This window comes from Epinephelus moara, chromosome 13 (genome assembly GCF_006386435.1).
Source record: "Epinephelus moara isolate mb chromosome 13, YSFRI_EMoa_1.0, whole genome shotgun sequence".
Taxonomy (NCBI): domain Eukaryota; kingdom Metazoa; phylum Chordata; class Actinopteri; order Perciformes; family Serranidae; genus Epinephelus; species Epinephelus moara.
Genome location: NC_065518.1, coordinates 5870091 through 5884737, shown reverse-complemented (window position 1 = coordinate 5884737; position 14647 = coordinate 5870091). Strand labels below are relative to the sequence as shown.

The 14647-nt window shown below is 41.4% G+C and overlaps 1 protein-coding gene across 1 annotated transcript in view; it reads left to right on the top strand.

Annotated features, from left to right (window-relative positions):
• The window catches only part of tbkbp1 (TBK1 binding protein 1), a 100973-nt gene that overhangs the window by 65490 nt on the left and 20836 nt on the right, over window positions 1-14647 (top strand). The window contains exons 4-7 of the mRNA XM_050060969.1: window positions 950-1054; window positions 6283-6430; window positions 8141-8343; window positions 11576-11637. Of these exons, the coding sequence (XP_049916926.1) occupies window positions 950-1054; window positions 6283-6430; window positions 8141-8343; window positions 11576-11637 (518 nt within the window). The remainder of the gene's footprint in view (window positions 1-949; window positions 1055-6282; window positions 6431-8140; window positions 8344-11575; window positions 11638-14647) is intronic.

Genomic DNA, 14647 nt, shown 5'->3' with positions numbered 1-14647 from the left:
CCCGTCTTCCCCCTCTGATGTATGTCAACAGAAGCAACATTTAAACCAGCACCTTGAATTCATTGCCTTCCAGAGGACGTGGAAAGCCCGTGTTCGACACTGCAATCACATCAACTGCTTTATACCAACTAATTAAGCTAAAAATACTCGCCAAAAAATAGCACAAAACCAGACATCTTTGAACCTAAGGAGTCATTTAAAACAACAAACCCATCCTGCACACAGGCTCCAGGCTGCAGTGGAAATGTAAAAAGGTGATAATGAGAACGTCTTTAGGTATTTTTTCAAATCTCGTCTGTGTGTATCTCCTCAGTCACGACGCTGTTGACAAGCCGTCCTCACCTCACCGCCAAGCATATGTTACCATAGACACACTGAATAGGCGTCACCGCTCCGGCACACAGCAGTGATACACCTCTTTGTCCTCGCTGGCTCTCTGTTTATCTCACTGCCTTGCTTCTGCTGCTCCCACTCGCAGTACTCCATGGCATCTAGAGTGACCATATTCTTCAGAGGAAAAAAAAAAAATCTCGCTTCCTCGCCTGCTTTGAGAATCTCTCCATTTCACTCAGTTTGGTGGATGTCACTGCCCGCAGATCTGTCAAAAAGTGTGTGATTACAGCTCTTATTATGCCACAGTGTGCGGAGGACACATCAGCAAGACATCAAAAAATTCATCATTTTAAATAGTGTCGAAGATGGATGTTGAAATCATGATTTATCCGTGTGTCAGGATTTCTATGTCCTAAATTTGCTTGGTTACACAACAATTTCTTAAGAGACACGTTTGCCGACTCACAATGGAAGTGTTTGGTGCCCCCCCCCCCCCCCCCTCTCTTCGGGAGGAAGTTGGAAACTGACAGAGAAGGGGGAAAAAAGTAAATGTATGTCAACCCTTTTCTTTTTGTTCTTCGGTCTCAGCTTCTCTGTCTCTGTACCTCGCTTTCAGCTCCAGAAGAGGAAGGAGAGAGAGGAGCAGCTGGAGGATGTGATCCAGGCCTACGAGAAGATTCACATGGAGAAGAGCAACCTCCAGAGGGATCTCGACAAGATGGTCAGAGACATTACTCAGTTCACTGCACTGTGCATTCCTTATTTTACAGCAGCTTCACGCAGGAGCCATATGGCTCATTAATAAATTCTTACAGTTTCACATTCTGCTGAATAGAAAATGTACAACTCGGCATGGCTGACATCATAAAGTGACAATGAACAGAAGAGACAAGTACACTTAAGTCACCAAATACACTAAAAGGCCAAAAGTATGTGGACACCCATGGGTGGATTAACAGGCACAGGCCCAGGGGCTCAAAGTGTCAGATGGCTCCCTGAAAATATTGCTCAAATTAACACGTACCGACCAAGAGGAGACTTAAAAATTACCACAGACACAAAATAAACAACGAAGAGATAAAGAGGAACAACAGTGAGACACAAAATAACTGAAAAAATATGCAAAACAACCACAAACAGATATGAAATGACTAGAAAGAGAGACAAGAACAACCACAAGGAGACACAATATGACTACAAAGTGAGACCAAATTACCTAGAATTTTGGGTAAGAGACCCAAATGACTCGAAAAAAATGAAAAAACAACCACAGGGAAACATAAAACAACTACAAAGACACAAAATGTCCAAAGACCACACGAAATTACCTCAAATAGACAAAAAATTACCTCAAGGAGACACAAAATGACTACAAACAGACAAAACAACCAAAAGGAGACAAAAAAAATAACTACAAAACGACATAAAATTATCCCAAAGAAACACAAAATTACCTCTTGAGACACAAAATGAACCTCAAGGAGACACAAACGACTACAAAGAGAAACAAAACAACCACAGGGAAACACAAAACTACCACAAGGAGACACCAAAATGACAACAAGGGGACACAAAATGATGACAAGGAGATAGAAAATGACCAAAAGACAACACAAAATTGCCTAAAAGAGACACAAAAATACCTCACACAGACCCAAACGACTACAGAGAGACACAAACAACCAGAAACAGACACAAAATGACCAAAAATTACCTCAAAGACAAGCAAACAACTACAAAAAACAACCACAATGAGATACAAAATGACTTTAAAAAGACGCAAAACCAGAAAAAGATGTGTTAGGACAACAGACCCAAAACCACCACAAAGTCTTTGTGTCTTGCTCCTGTGTTGAAGAGATGGTGAGGCCCTTTCCATATCTGTGCCCAGGGGCCCACTGGCTCATGATCCGCCCATGTGGACACCTCCGTCCATACAGAACGTTCGTGAACTTTTGGTCTGCAGCTGTTTTTAAGGTCAAAACATCCAGCACCTCTGGGATGAACCTGAATGCAGATTTCTAACAGAAAACCTGCATCACAAACTGAAGATGTGGCGTTTTTTAAGAGCAGGGAGAGTCTAATTAATGTCCTGTCTACACGTATACAGATATTTTTTAAAAGTGAATATTTTCCCCTCCACGAAAAATAAAATTCTGTCTGCACGACCTTCGTTTTACAAAATATCTCCGCCCACACAAGACCAACTCCAAACCCCACGAAGTAGCTCATGGTATGGACATGCCAAAGTTTGTCTTCCACTCCTCATCTATACCAACCCCACTCTGGAAAATGTCTCACCATCTGCTGGTTTGACCGGGCCGGATGATTCAAGACCGCCGTTTCTCGGGGACCTTTAACTGCTACTGAGGAGGCGGACCACATAACACGAGGCACAGCAGATGCCTCCGTCCGTCCATGAAGTGATGCAGCAACACTAAGGTTAAGTGCAAAGTAGTCATTAGACTAAGCAGCACTAACACAACGTAAACAACCAGTCGCCTGGCGTTGCTGTTACTGTTTCTGGCTCATAGTCATTACACAAAGCGACAATGAGAAGATGACATCATCGCTTTTCAAACACTCCACTTTACATGTCCTCATGGATACAAAGTGACCAGAGTTTTGAACAATCTGTAGTATACAAGGCATTTTAAAGAATCTCAGTTTTAGTGACCTACATGTAGACAGGGCCTGAAGATGCAGTCCAGTTGCACCATGGGAAATGCAGTATCCATTGTTTTTGAAGCTTCATCCATAGTAAAAGTTGGGATGTTTCTGCAGCTGCTGCTTCGATTTCGGCCATTCTTTTAAAAATCTGTCTGTTGCATGTCTCGCATCTTTATCCTCCTGAGACCTGGACTTTTGTTTGGTATGCATTTTTTATTCTCCTGGCGATTTGGGATCAGTACGACGCGATAAGCATAAAAAACTAAGCGTTGTCAACAATAACTAAGGCCCAATGTCCTCAAACAAGATGATAATAAAGTCCCAATGTCTTAGCTTGTTACTGTTGGTCAAATTTGTTGCCATATCAAACTACAAACATTGTTAATCATAAATTAACAAGTTTCAACCATAAAATGTGATCAGGTGTTGGACCATGTCAACTTTTGTGTTGGGATCGGCTGCAGACTGACTTGGCAGAGATGGCTGCCATCTTGTTCTGACCTGGATTAGTGCATTGTGCAAATTATCCTTCTGCATGTTCACCAGTGGAAACCTTGTTAGGACTATTACTTCCTTTAGACAGTCAAGTTTGATCGTCTTCTCGCAATTCACCAGAGCCATTAGATGGGACAAAAAAGTCCACGAAAACAAGTCTTAGTTAAACAGAATGAAGAATTAGGTCAAGTAAAGCCAAACTGTGATGTCTTCATGGCAGTGCAATAGGAAATGGCTGGACTAACCCTTTAAAGGATGGCCCGTCTACCTAGTCATAGCGTTTTCATACAAAGTACAACCTTTTTCTGACTATGCGACTATATTTCTGTTGCATACTTTGACAAGAACACCAGCCCTCTCCACGTTACCTCCCTTTAAATATTTCTATTTCAGTCTGAGCATCACGACCCAATGTAAATGGTAATTAAAGGAAACAGTAATGTAAAGGACTGTCCTCTCTCCTGACATTACTTTTACATTTGTCACTCTGATCGTATACGACCAAGAGAAACAGACACTTCATTGGATCTCTGTGACTGAGCACTTCAGAGTACACTGCTCATTTCAAAGTAATTGCCCTCTGAGCAAACTTTTTTCATTACTTCCTATACTGAGTCACCAGTCCTTCAGAGAGAAGAGTCCTTTTAGAGTCAATCAGTTGTATTTATTCCAAGATACTGCAAGTTTATTTAATTTCAAACATACTAAGCTTAGTTTTTAGCTTCATCCTCTCATTGTCTTTTGTTAATACATGTGCAACTGTGAGAATTTTCTTTTTTGGAACACATTTCTGTAACTGGTAACAAATCAAAGTCGATCCAGACCAGGTAGACGCATCCAAGTGAACAGATTGGCTGGCTGTTCTTTCCCAGATCCCCTCTGTGATAATAAACCCTCTCATATGAGAGTGAAGTCCATTGAGCAGCTCATGCCGAGCAGCCTCAGCAGTTTTATGTGGGCAGAGCGATTACGAGATGAGGTGCGCCAAAGATGTTGGATGTGCCACCTGCCGAGGAGTGACACAGTGTCAATGTCACCTGAAATCTGTGACGGCGACGGTTAATGCGGCTCCAACTACCTACTGAGCTTCATTGACCTTTAACCTTCCAACAGTGCACCCACTCACTAATCTACATACTGTATATATGATGGTGTTTGTGTGGACTTTGCACAATGACAAGGAAAGACACAAAAGTGAAATGAATTTTCTTTTTCTAGGAAGGTTAAAAACATGTAAACCATTTTGTGTGTGTGTGTGTTGTGTTTGTACAAATACTACATCACAAACATTCCCATGAGACACCAGGATAGTTTAATATCTCTCTGACAATCTGTTCTGTAGCATGTTTAATACCTCTGATGTTTTTTAGATGAAGGCAGCGATGGGCTGAGTTTTTCCCGCTTTTTTACGGGTACATAGATCAAACTAATTCAGACATATTAATGAAATTAAATACCAATCCCTGGTTGCAAATATCAGTACTATAATATCAGTGCCAGGATATGAATGTAGGTTAGAGATACTCATATTAAGCTTCGGACATGTTCACAAACCGGCTTTTAGCCAGTTACAAAGAACAAAAGTGGCCTAGTTGTGTGTAGCAGGCCACAAGAACATATTGTATATATTTGTTATTTTTATTGAGCACATTTTTAACCAGGTAAGTCCCGTTGAGATCAACAATCTTTTTTTCAAGGATGACCTGACCAAGACAGCAGCATAAAAAAGCTACAGACAAACAACAATTACCACATACCAACCGATTCATCACCCTTGCATTTATGACAGTTTTAAAATCAGTCAGAGACCAATTCTCTTTTTTGATTTTTTTTGAAGGCTCTTCTAACTGAGAGGAGCAAAGCACATAAAAGATTTCTTTCCCAGCTCTGTCTGTGCATTAGAAACAGACAACAAGAGTAGACCTTGAGATCTCAAACAGTCAAATCTCTGTTCAATCAAAGTGCAAATGTATAATGGGAGTTTACCCAATGAAGCTTTATAAATGAACAAATACCAATGACCGAGCCTACGAAAGGTCACAGATAGCCAAGCAGCCCTGGAGTAAAGCGTACAGTGAAGAGTGTGGGCTTTTCAATAGCAGATGCATTCATGCAAAACAGATCACCATAATCTAGAACTAGTAAAAATGTGGCAGTAGAGTCTTGACTTGTTTCTGAAATAAAACCCTGACTTAGGCCTCAGCTTTTTAAGAAGATTACCAACCTGACGTTTAAAAGAAAGAGTCATCAAACCAAATACCAAGTTACTTATAACAAGGGACAACTTCTAACTTCTTTACTTAACATAATAGTGTTCACAAAGTGTTAACATGCTTTTTCCTTGCATTTGAGAAATGCATTACTTTAGTTTTAGAAGCATTTAAAACCAGCTTTCATTGTAAACGCTGAATCTGGATAATATTAAAGACAGCCTATAATTTGGCCACAGTCTCAGTAATGAGGGAACTGACACAATAAATCACTGTATCATCAGCATAATAATGAAGGTTGGCACCATCCACATTTTGACCTAAATTATTTATATGGGAAATAACAGCTGACCTAGGACGGAACCCTGAGGCACACCATTACAAGTGTTTAGCCAGTTAGAGATGAGCTCTTCAAATTAGATTGGACACACTGAGATCTTTCTAAGAGGTAATTTACAAACCATTCCATTGCCTGGTCAGATATACCAAATGTATAACCGCTGTAAATATTTTAATCCTGTATACTTGTAATGGAATTGATGAATTAAAACAAAATAAATGTGTATGATTTCAGACCAGCCTGGTGGAGAAGCATGTGGAGCGTATCCTAGGCCTGGAGTCAGCTCTGAGGCAGAGGGACAACTCCCTGCAGAAACTCAACATGCAGCTGCACAGCAAAGACATGCAGTACCTGCAGCTGCACGCCGGCCCCGATGCGCACAGTAAGTGACTGACAGCTCTTAGTAAGGATGTTGATCTAATGCGCCGGTATACTGGTTTTACTCAATTTCTATTACCATCATTATCATGTTTATCGCCAATGTTATTGTTACAGTAAATGTTAAAAGTCTTTACTTATATGACCAGATGTAAATTATTTGTGACTGAATAATAATTTGACTTGCAAATAAAGGTCAAGCCAAGCCTATCGATCTCAATGCCCTGTCGATCTCACTCAGACGAGATGAGGAACTGATTTGACTTTATTGATTTAACTTGTCCTCAGGAGGGAGCCTGCAAAATGTTCCAAAACACAGTCCACAAGATCAAAACCTGCCAAAAACAATTTGAAAGTTTAAGTTTATTTGCACATTTAGATAATAGAAGAACAGAGATAAAGTAAGATAAAAACAGTTTTTATCCAACCATTTAAATTACAAATTCAACTGAGCAGAAAACAGCCAAATCTAAGAGAAAGAGTCCATGCGTTTACAATCCAGTCATCAGAAAAAATGTCGCAGTTGTACATGTATTTATGAATTTATACAAAATGTAAAACACAGATTTCAACTCTAATTTTCAACTTCAATACCCATTTTGTACAATAAGTAAATACATTTCTGTATCAATCAGCCTAGACACAGTTAACTCAGCTAAACATTGCTGATCTTTTCCCTGTATCTTCAATCAAACCCAACAATCTGGCTGAAAAGCATTCGAACAGAGGTCGGGTTAATCCTCGGCCTGTTGGAGAGAACCAGATTGGACATTTTGTTCCAAATCGGCAGCCACAGTTGCAGAAAGAGAGAGACCTCCAAATCAATGCCGGCTCTTATGATTGAAACTCAAACCATGCGAAGGGCCTGGTGCTGTAAATTTTTAGGATTTCTCCATATTATTCAGCCTGTTGCGTCCATCTGTACCACCACGTAATCTCTGTTGTGATTAGTCTGCATCACCAAATGCTGGGAAAGCTGTGAGATAATTTGACTTGTTACGATGCAAATTAATTCCTGATTCAGAAATGTGTAAAAGTTTGAAAGATGCTTCGAACAAGGCAGGTCACTCACACAGCTTTCACTGCATTTGTGATTTTGGATTGTAAAGCCAAACTGCTGTAGAGGAGATAGTGTTAAACTTTAGATGCTAAACTCTGCCCTCTTTAATGACGTGGGTGGCTGATGGAAACCTGGAAGAAATGTGTCACCAGCACCTCAACAGATGCCTCTACTGATAGTATACCTTGATGAAGAGGAGGTGTAATTTTGCATAGGCATCAAACTCTCACATTTAATGGAAAAAGAGTTTTTCTGGTCATTTATTTGTGTGTGAGGAGTCAGAGTTTGCATGTAGTACAGTTGATCGATGTGAGAAAATATCCGCGTACAGTATGTGTGCACCTGCACATACGAGTGCCCGGGTGAGGAGGCAGGAGGAGCTGGGATATAAAAGATGATGCGCTGTTACAGTGTCTTCTGGCTCAAGGACTGAGTCTGTGTGAGCGGAGCTGAATCACTAATATGCCCACGCAGATCACATCAGGTACAAACTGAAAGATGCTGCCCTTGGAAGAAGTCAGCTCTTCTGCTCTTTCACACTCATCTATTGTACAACAACCGTGGACACGAGAACGCTCCATTAGTCAGCATGAGGGCGATGAAAATTAAGTGTTTTGACTCTTGTATTTTCATTTTCTCCCTCTTCCCTCCCAGTGCTGGACTGTCCAGCGCTGACCCTCCAGAGTTCCCGCAGCCTGGACGCCCTGTCCGACCTAAAGCTGCAGCGGCTGGAGGCCGAGCTGGAGGGGGCGCGGCACGAGGCCCAGGGGGCATGTCAGCGGGAAGAGGAGCTGAAGGGGGAGTGTGAGAGACTGAAGGAGGAGATGAGGATGCTGCAGAACAGCCAGAGGGACAGGGTCAGTGTTTGTTTGTTTTAGTCTGCTTTGGGTGCCACAAGGGTGGAGTTTAATGCATCTAGACATTTTAAAAGGGTAGTTCAGATATTTTGAAGTGGGGTTGTATGAGGTAGCTATCTATAGTCGGTACGCTCCTAATTTGGAGAAGCAGGCAGGAGTCTGACACTGAAGCAAAGCAATGTACTGCTGTGGATGGGAGTCAGCAATAAAACTCCTCATCTATGCTCTCGCCACCAGACTCCATTGGAAAAAACAGTAATTTTAGCTGTCTGAACACATGAACTGCTGGTCTACCACTGCCTTGATCAGTTAGTGAGTTTGTCTTATTGTATGTCTTTGGTTAATCCGAAATAAGCCTTTTAAACTCCAAAGTCACACAACAACACAACCAAAGTAACTGATCAAGGTAGCTGTGGACCAGCAGCTCTTATGTTTAGCAATGTTAAATCACTGTTTTTTTCAATGGAGTTTGGCTTTGAAGAAAGCAAAATAACGGCTCCAGTTCCTTGTTGGAAATCGCTGTCTGAGGGAAAGGTAAAGCACTGTATTTGACAGCCTGCTTGTCCAAACTGAGGGCATACTGTCAGTAATTCACTAACTATCGAAAAGTACCTCATACAAACCCATTTCAAGAAATCTGAACTATCCTTTTAAATATGTAAAGGACAGTGTCAGAGACGCAGATGACCCCGGTACTTTCTTGTGATGCATTCCATAAATTGTATTAAGAGAAATGTAAATGTCAAATCTATCTCCAGGACATTCATTCTGCAAACCCCTTGATTACATTCAAAGCCAACATTTTTGACATTAAATCATTTGACGTAAATTACGAGCTGCAGCATGACCCAATATGAACATAATTTGCAGGGATTCTGGGCTGCACATACTTACAGTGGTGTTCATCCTATAACAAAACATATCCGTGTTTTTCAAACAGCTTTAAAGCCCCCGAGGTGGGGACATATATTTCTGGCTCCAGTGGGACACAAAACCCTGACCTTGCCAGTTTAGTGTCAGGCTGTAGGCACTGAGCTGTGTAGGGACTAAAGATCCCAACACAGCAATGTCAGAGTCCAGCTCCAACCAGGACATGACAGACGACTGCATCTACAGTGCTGCATTCAATATTGTACCTAAAGGAATAGTACATGATTTTGGGAAGAAATCTTATTCACTCTTTTTGCCCAGCGTTATACAGGCATATTGACATCACACTCATGTCTGTACATTAAATATGAAGCTACAGCCAGCAGCTGGTTAGCTTAGCTCAAAGACTGGAAACAAGGGGAAACTGCTAGCCCGGCTCTGCCCACATGGAACCAGTGGAATCAGCTAAGTTGCCACAAGAAAATGTTTGCATTGTATGTGTCTGCAAACAATGGAAACGTTACATTTGTACATTTCATACGCATCATATCAATGTAGTATCAACGTAGTATATGAGCTGATTTTGTCATCAGGAGGTGGAGGGGATGGTGGATGGCGTGACACTTAGAAGACAAGGTCCATCTCTGGTGCAGCTTGACATGGCGCAGCTCAGCATGGCACAGCACCTCTAAACTGATAATTGAAACGCAAATCAGCGCGTCATGACTTGACATGACGCAGCCAAAAATGACAGTGGAAAAGGCCCATTGGGCGAGATGCCTGCAACAACAACACCGTTGTGTTTTTAGCCAATCATTGCAATGTTTTCAGCAGCATTTTAGGCACCAAATGTGGCGTTTTATTCATGACCCATCACTGCATTTTTAGCGGGGTTAGTGCTACAAAAAGCGTCTCCTTTTTAGCGAGGCATTGCTGCATTTCCAGCTGGATTGTGCCATGGAAAGCAAGTATTTTAAGCTCAAATATAATCTTTTCTTAACCATGATCAAATTGTATTTAAGCTTAAACCTAACCACATGTTAACCACGTTAAGTTTTAACATTTCAGCTACATGATAACGTGTGACGTATCTGTGGTTTGCAGGAACGTACAATGTAGGGCTGCAACGATTAGTCGACTAATCGATGACTAATCGACTATTAAAATAATCGGTGACTATTTTAGTAGTCGACTAATCGGTTTGAGTCATTTTTCATAGAAAAGTACTATAAAAGTACCCCAAAATACTCTTATTGCAGCTTCTTACGTTCAGATATTGGCAGCTTTACACACTCTCCCATGACGGTGAACTAAAACCCTTTGGCGTGAGTACGAAACAAGACATTAGATGATGGGTTTGGGAGAGACAGACGAAATTTTTCAACATTTTAACACATTTTTTGATAAAGTGATTAGTCGACTAATCGAAGAAATAATCGACAGATTAGTCGACACTGAAAATAATCATTAGTTGCAGCCCTAGTACAATGCCAACATTTATTCTGCCATGTGGGTTGAGAAATTCATAGTATTTGATTGCAGACATCCTGGTCGCAAACCAGAATTGATTTTAATCAAATGACTGTCATTAAATGACAACCTTAGCCAGTGAACTTTGGTGTATTATATTGTGTGGCAAAGAATGTCGTAAGCATACTATGAATATGTAGATTGGCTCATGTAGCTTATATAGCTAATTACAAAGTAGTTAACTACTCAAAAAGCTACTGAAATTCGAGGGTAGGTAAATTGCCACCCAACAGCTTTTGTGCAGATGAAACAAGCAAGATATAACATGATAAATTATGAGCTTCAGAGGAGTTCACCTTTTAACAGAGCCTGGTGAGCTGTTTACCTTTGTGGCTAATTTTCGTGCTAAGCTAAGCTAACCGGCCTCGAGGGGTGGGTCTATATTCACCGTACAGACATGAGATTGGTGTCGATCTCACTCTCAGCGAAACAGATGAACTCAACATGTTGAACTATTCCTTATGCTCTTCTTACAGCCCATTGATGCCACATCACAGCATCTTATTAGTCACTAAAAAGATAACAAAATCTCAACATTCCTAATACAGTTATCCCTCTCTTTGTTGGAGCCATGTTGCTAAAAAATGTGGGCTTCTTGGATGACGTCACCTACACACATGAAGCTATAAATGATCCACAGTTGCACATGAGCACACATACAGTGTATGAATAACAAGTATCAATGAGTTGGGCCTGTTTTCACCCACGTCCACTTCCTTTCTTACGACGTTACCTTCAAACATGTTGCCTCGATGGGCTCTTGCTGTCAGATTTTGTCCAATATTCTACCAGCACCTGCATGCTAATCTAATTTCACGCTCTACTTCTGCAGGAAATGACTTCCCCGTGCAAGCAGTGTGATGTGGAGTGGATAAAGAAGGTGGGAGATGAGCAGTAAGTGACCACAGCCGATCTCTGAGCGGAGGGAGAAAGGAAGGAGGGAGGGGGAGAAATAAAGCTAGGAATGACAGAAGGAAAGCAGAAGTGAAGGTAGTTAGGAGAGATATTGGTTTAGGAGAATCATCTACGGCAAAGACAGAGGAGAGAAGGAGCAAAAGGAGAAATGTTTCACAAAAAGCCACCGCTCATCTGTATCTTTGTTCTCCTGCTGGGATGCGCTCAGGCCGACCTCCAAGGGCCTCATTAGAAACCAGATGAGCTCTCCATCGCTGGCTAACTGGGTTCAAACACAGCATTAATAAAGGAGTATTACTCTTTGTGCACAACACCTGCATTAACCATATACTCCAATACATGTGCATTCTACTGTCACACCATTGTTTCTGTATCAGTAGGGGGCAGTGTAAGCACAGTGTAGGACACCTTCCTGTCCATTTCCTCATCTCTATGAGGCATCAAGTCCAGCCTCGTCTATCTGTGCTCTTTCTCTTACCTGAAACCACACAAAAAGAGCAGCAGTGAGTGTTAAAGCTGCTGCGTTTCCACTCATCTCTCTGTCACTCACAGCCAACGAGAGAAACTTGTGCAGAGAGGAAAGAAAGCAGCTCATCTTGATGTCCTCATCAAATTGCCCCAGGCATCGTACGGCTGTTTACAAGGTGTTACAGGTTAGAATTTAAAAAGAAGTAAAAACCACAGCAGTATGGGCAGATGACTCCCACACAATGAAACCCCAGAAGTGTTTCGATGGGGAGCAAACTGAAAGTAAACGGCGCAGCAGCAAAGAGAGGCTGTACTGAGTGTGTGGTGGAAGCCTACTGCTTTTTCCAGACCTTGGTCACCTTTTGGTTTTACTCAACAATATCACTTACTCCCACTGAAAACCTACAGTGCCTATACTCTGTTTCCTGGTGCTTTTTCTTGTAATTGGGCTCATTTAGTGTAAACTGCACAGATTGATATGGGGATCTTGTGGAGCATTTACACACCACCTTTACTAGCACCCTGTAATGTGGAGGAGAGTCTGCTGGTGGAAACTTGTGTCATTCAAAAATAAGGCTTTTGCCAGTAAGTTTCACTGTGTTTTTGCAGTGTAGTTAAACAGTTGATAACAGCACTTAAATTGATTTCATGAAGCTTTCACCTAAAAAGCACAACAAGCTGAATTTGATCCTCCATTAGTCATAAAACAATCTTGTTTTTGTCATGTTTCTCTCATTTTCCGCCCCTTTTGTAAGAGTCGGTGCAGTTTGTGGCCGATTCTAAAACCAGTCACAGTTTTCGTGACTACACTTGTGGATTTTCGTGTGCCTCACTCATAACTAGTAATATGTGAATGAGCTGCCCTCACAGACCACAACCCACACTGCTGGAGACGCTGGCAGCCACCTGGTAGTACACCCCCCCTCATCCCCCCACTCCTCTTAACTTGAGTACACAAGGCAACTGACTAATCCCTCTTCAGCTTTCAGAAAATAAGAGCTGTTTCCAATAAATCACAACATGATGACTTTGAGTTGAACTCCCATTTCTTGGTGGAAATTCAAAGAAAACAAAGCAATGACACTTTTAGAAAATTTGATTCTGCTTGAAGCTGAGCCTGATTTTTAAAACCCCATAGCGGTCTTAAAGGGGACCTGTAAATACTCTGTTCTAGCTGAAACCCAAAATAAATGTTGACATGCTTTAATGGTCAGAAACACTATTTTCCTCATACTGTCTGTGCTACAACACCTGTATTTACCCTCTGTCTGAAACGCTCCATTTTAACGCAGGCTGCTCAGATGGGTCAGCGTATCCAAGTCTAGTGAATGTCTTTGTCTCTGCACCATCATTGCAGGTGGGGAATGGCGGCACTTTCTAACATGAAAAATCCCAAATAAAAGCTCCCAAACATGACACATGTTCCAGCAGGGATATGATCTGAAATCAGGGAGACATGAACAACATCAGCAATTAAGATAACATGTTTCCCTGACCTATGTAGCTACATGTAGCAGTGTACTGGCAGCCAGGGAATGTCTGTGTATGGCAGCACTTTTTCCTGTAAAAAAATATATAATCAAAGCTTCTAAATACACCCAGGCATGTTCCAGCTGGAATCTAATCCAAAGTCTGCAAGAAAGTTACAACATAGGCAACCAAGACTACATGTTTCCCTGACATTAGCATAAAGCTACATGTAGCAGTGTACTGGCAGCTGTGGAGTGACTGTAAAGTAGAGCTGCACTTTCTCATGTCAAATATCACCAGTAAATCTTGACAACTGGACATGTTCCCACAGGAATATGATCCGAAATCAGGGAGAAACGAACATTATCAGCAATTAAGATAACATGTTTCCCTGACCTATGTAGCTACATGTAGCAGTCTACTGGCAGTCAGGGGATGGATGTATGGCAGCACTTTTTCCCATTAAAATTTAACAATAAAAGCTTCTAAATACTACCTGACCAGCCGGAATTCGATCCGAAATCGGCAAGAGAGTTACAACATAGGTAACCAAGACTACATGTTTCCCTGACATTAGCATATAGCTACATGTAGCAGTGTACTGGCAGCTGGGGAATGACTGTAAAGTAGAGCTGCACTTCCTCTTGTCAAAAATCACCAGTAAATCTTCACAAATGGACATGTTCCCACAGGAATATGATCCAAAATCAGTGAGAAAAGCTTCTAAACACAACAGGAAATGGTCCAACAGGGATATGATCCGAAATCCATGTTAACATCGGCAACTCGTATTACATGTTTCCCTGATGTTAGCATGTAGCTACATGTAGCAGTGTACTGCTAGCCAGAGAATGACTGAGTATAGCACCACTTTCTTCAGTCAAAAATCAACAATAAAAGCTTCTAAACACAGCAGAAAATGGTCCAACAGGGATATGATCTGAAATTCGTGAGAAGTTAACATCAGCAACTCGTATTACATGTTTCCTTGATGTTAGCATGTAGCTACATGTAGCAGTGTACTGCTAGCCAGAGAATGACTGAGTATAGC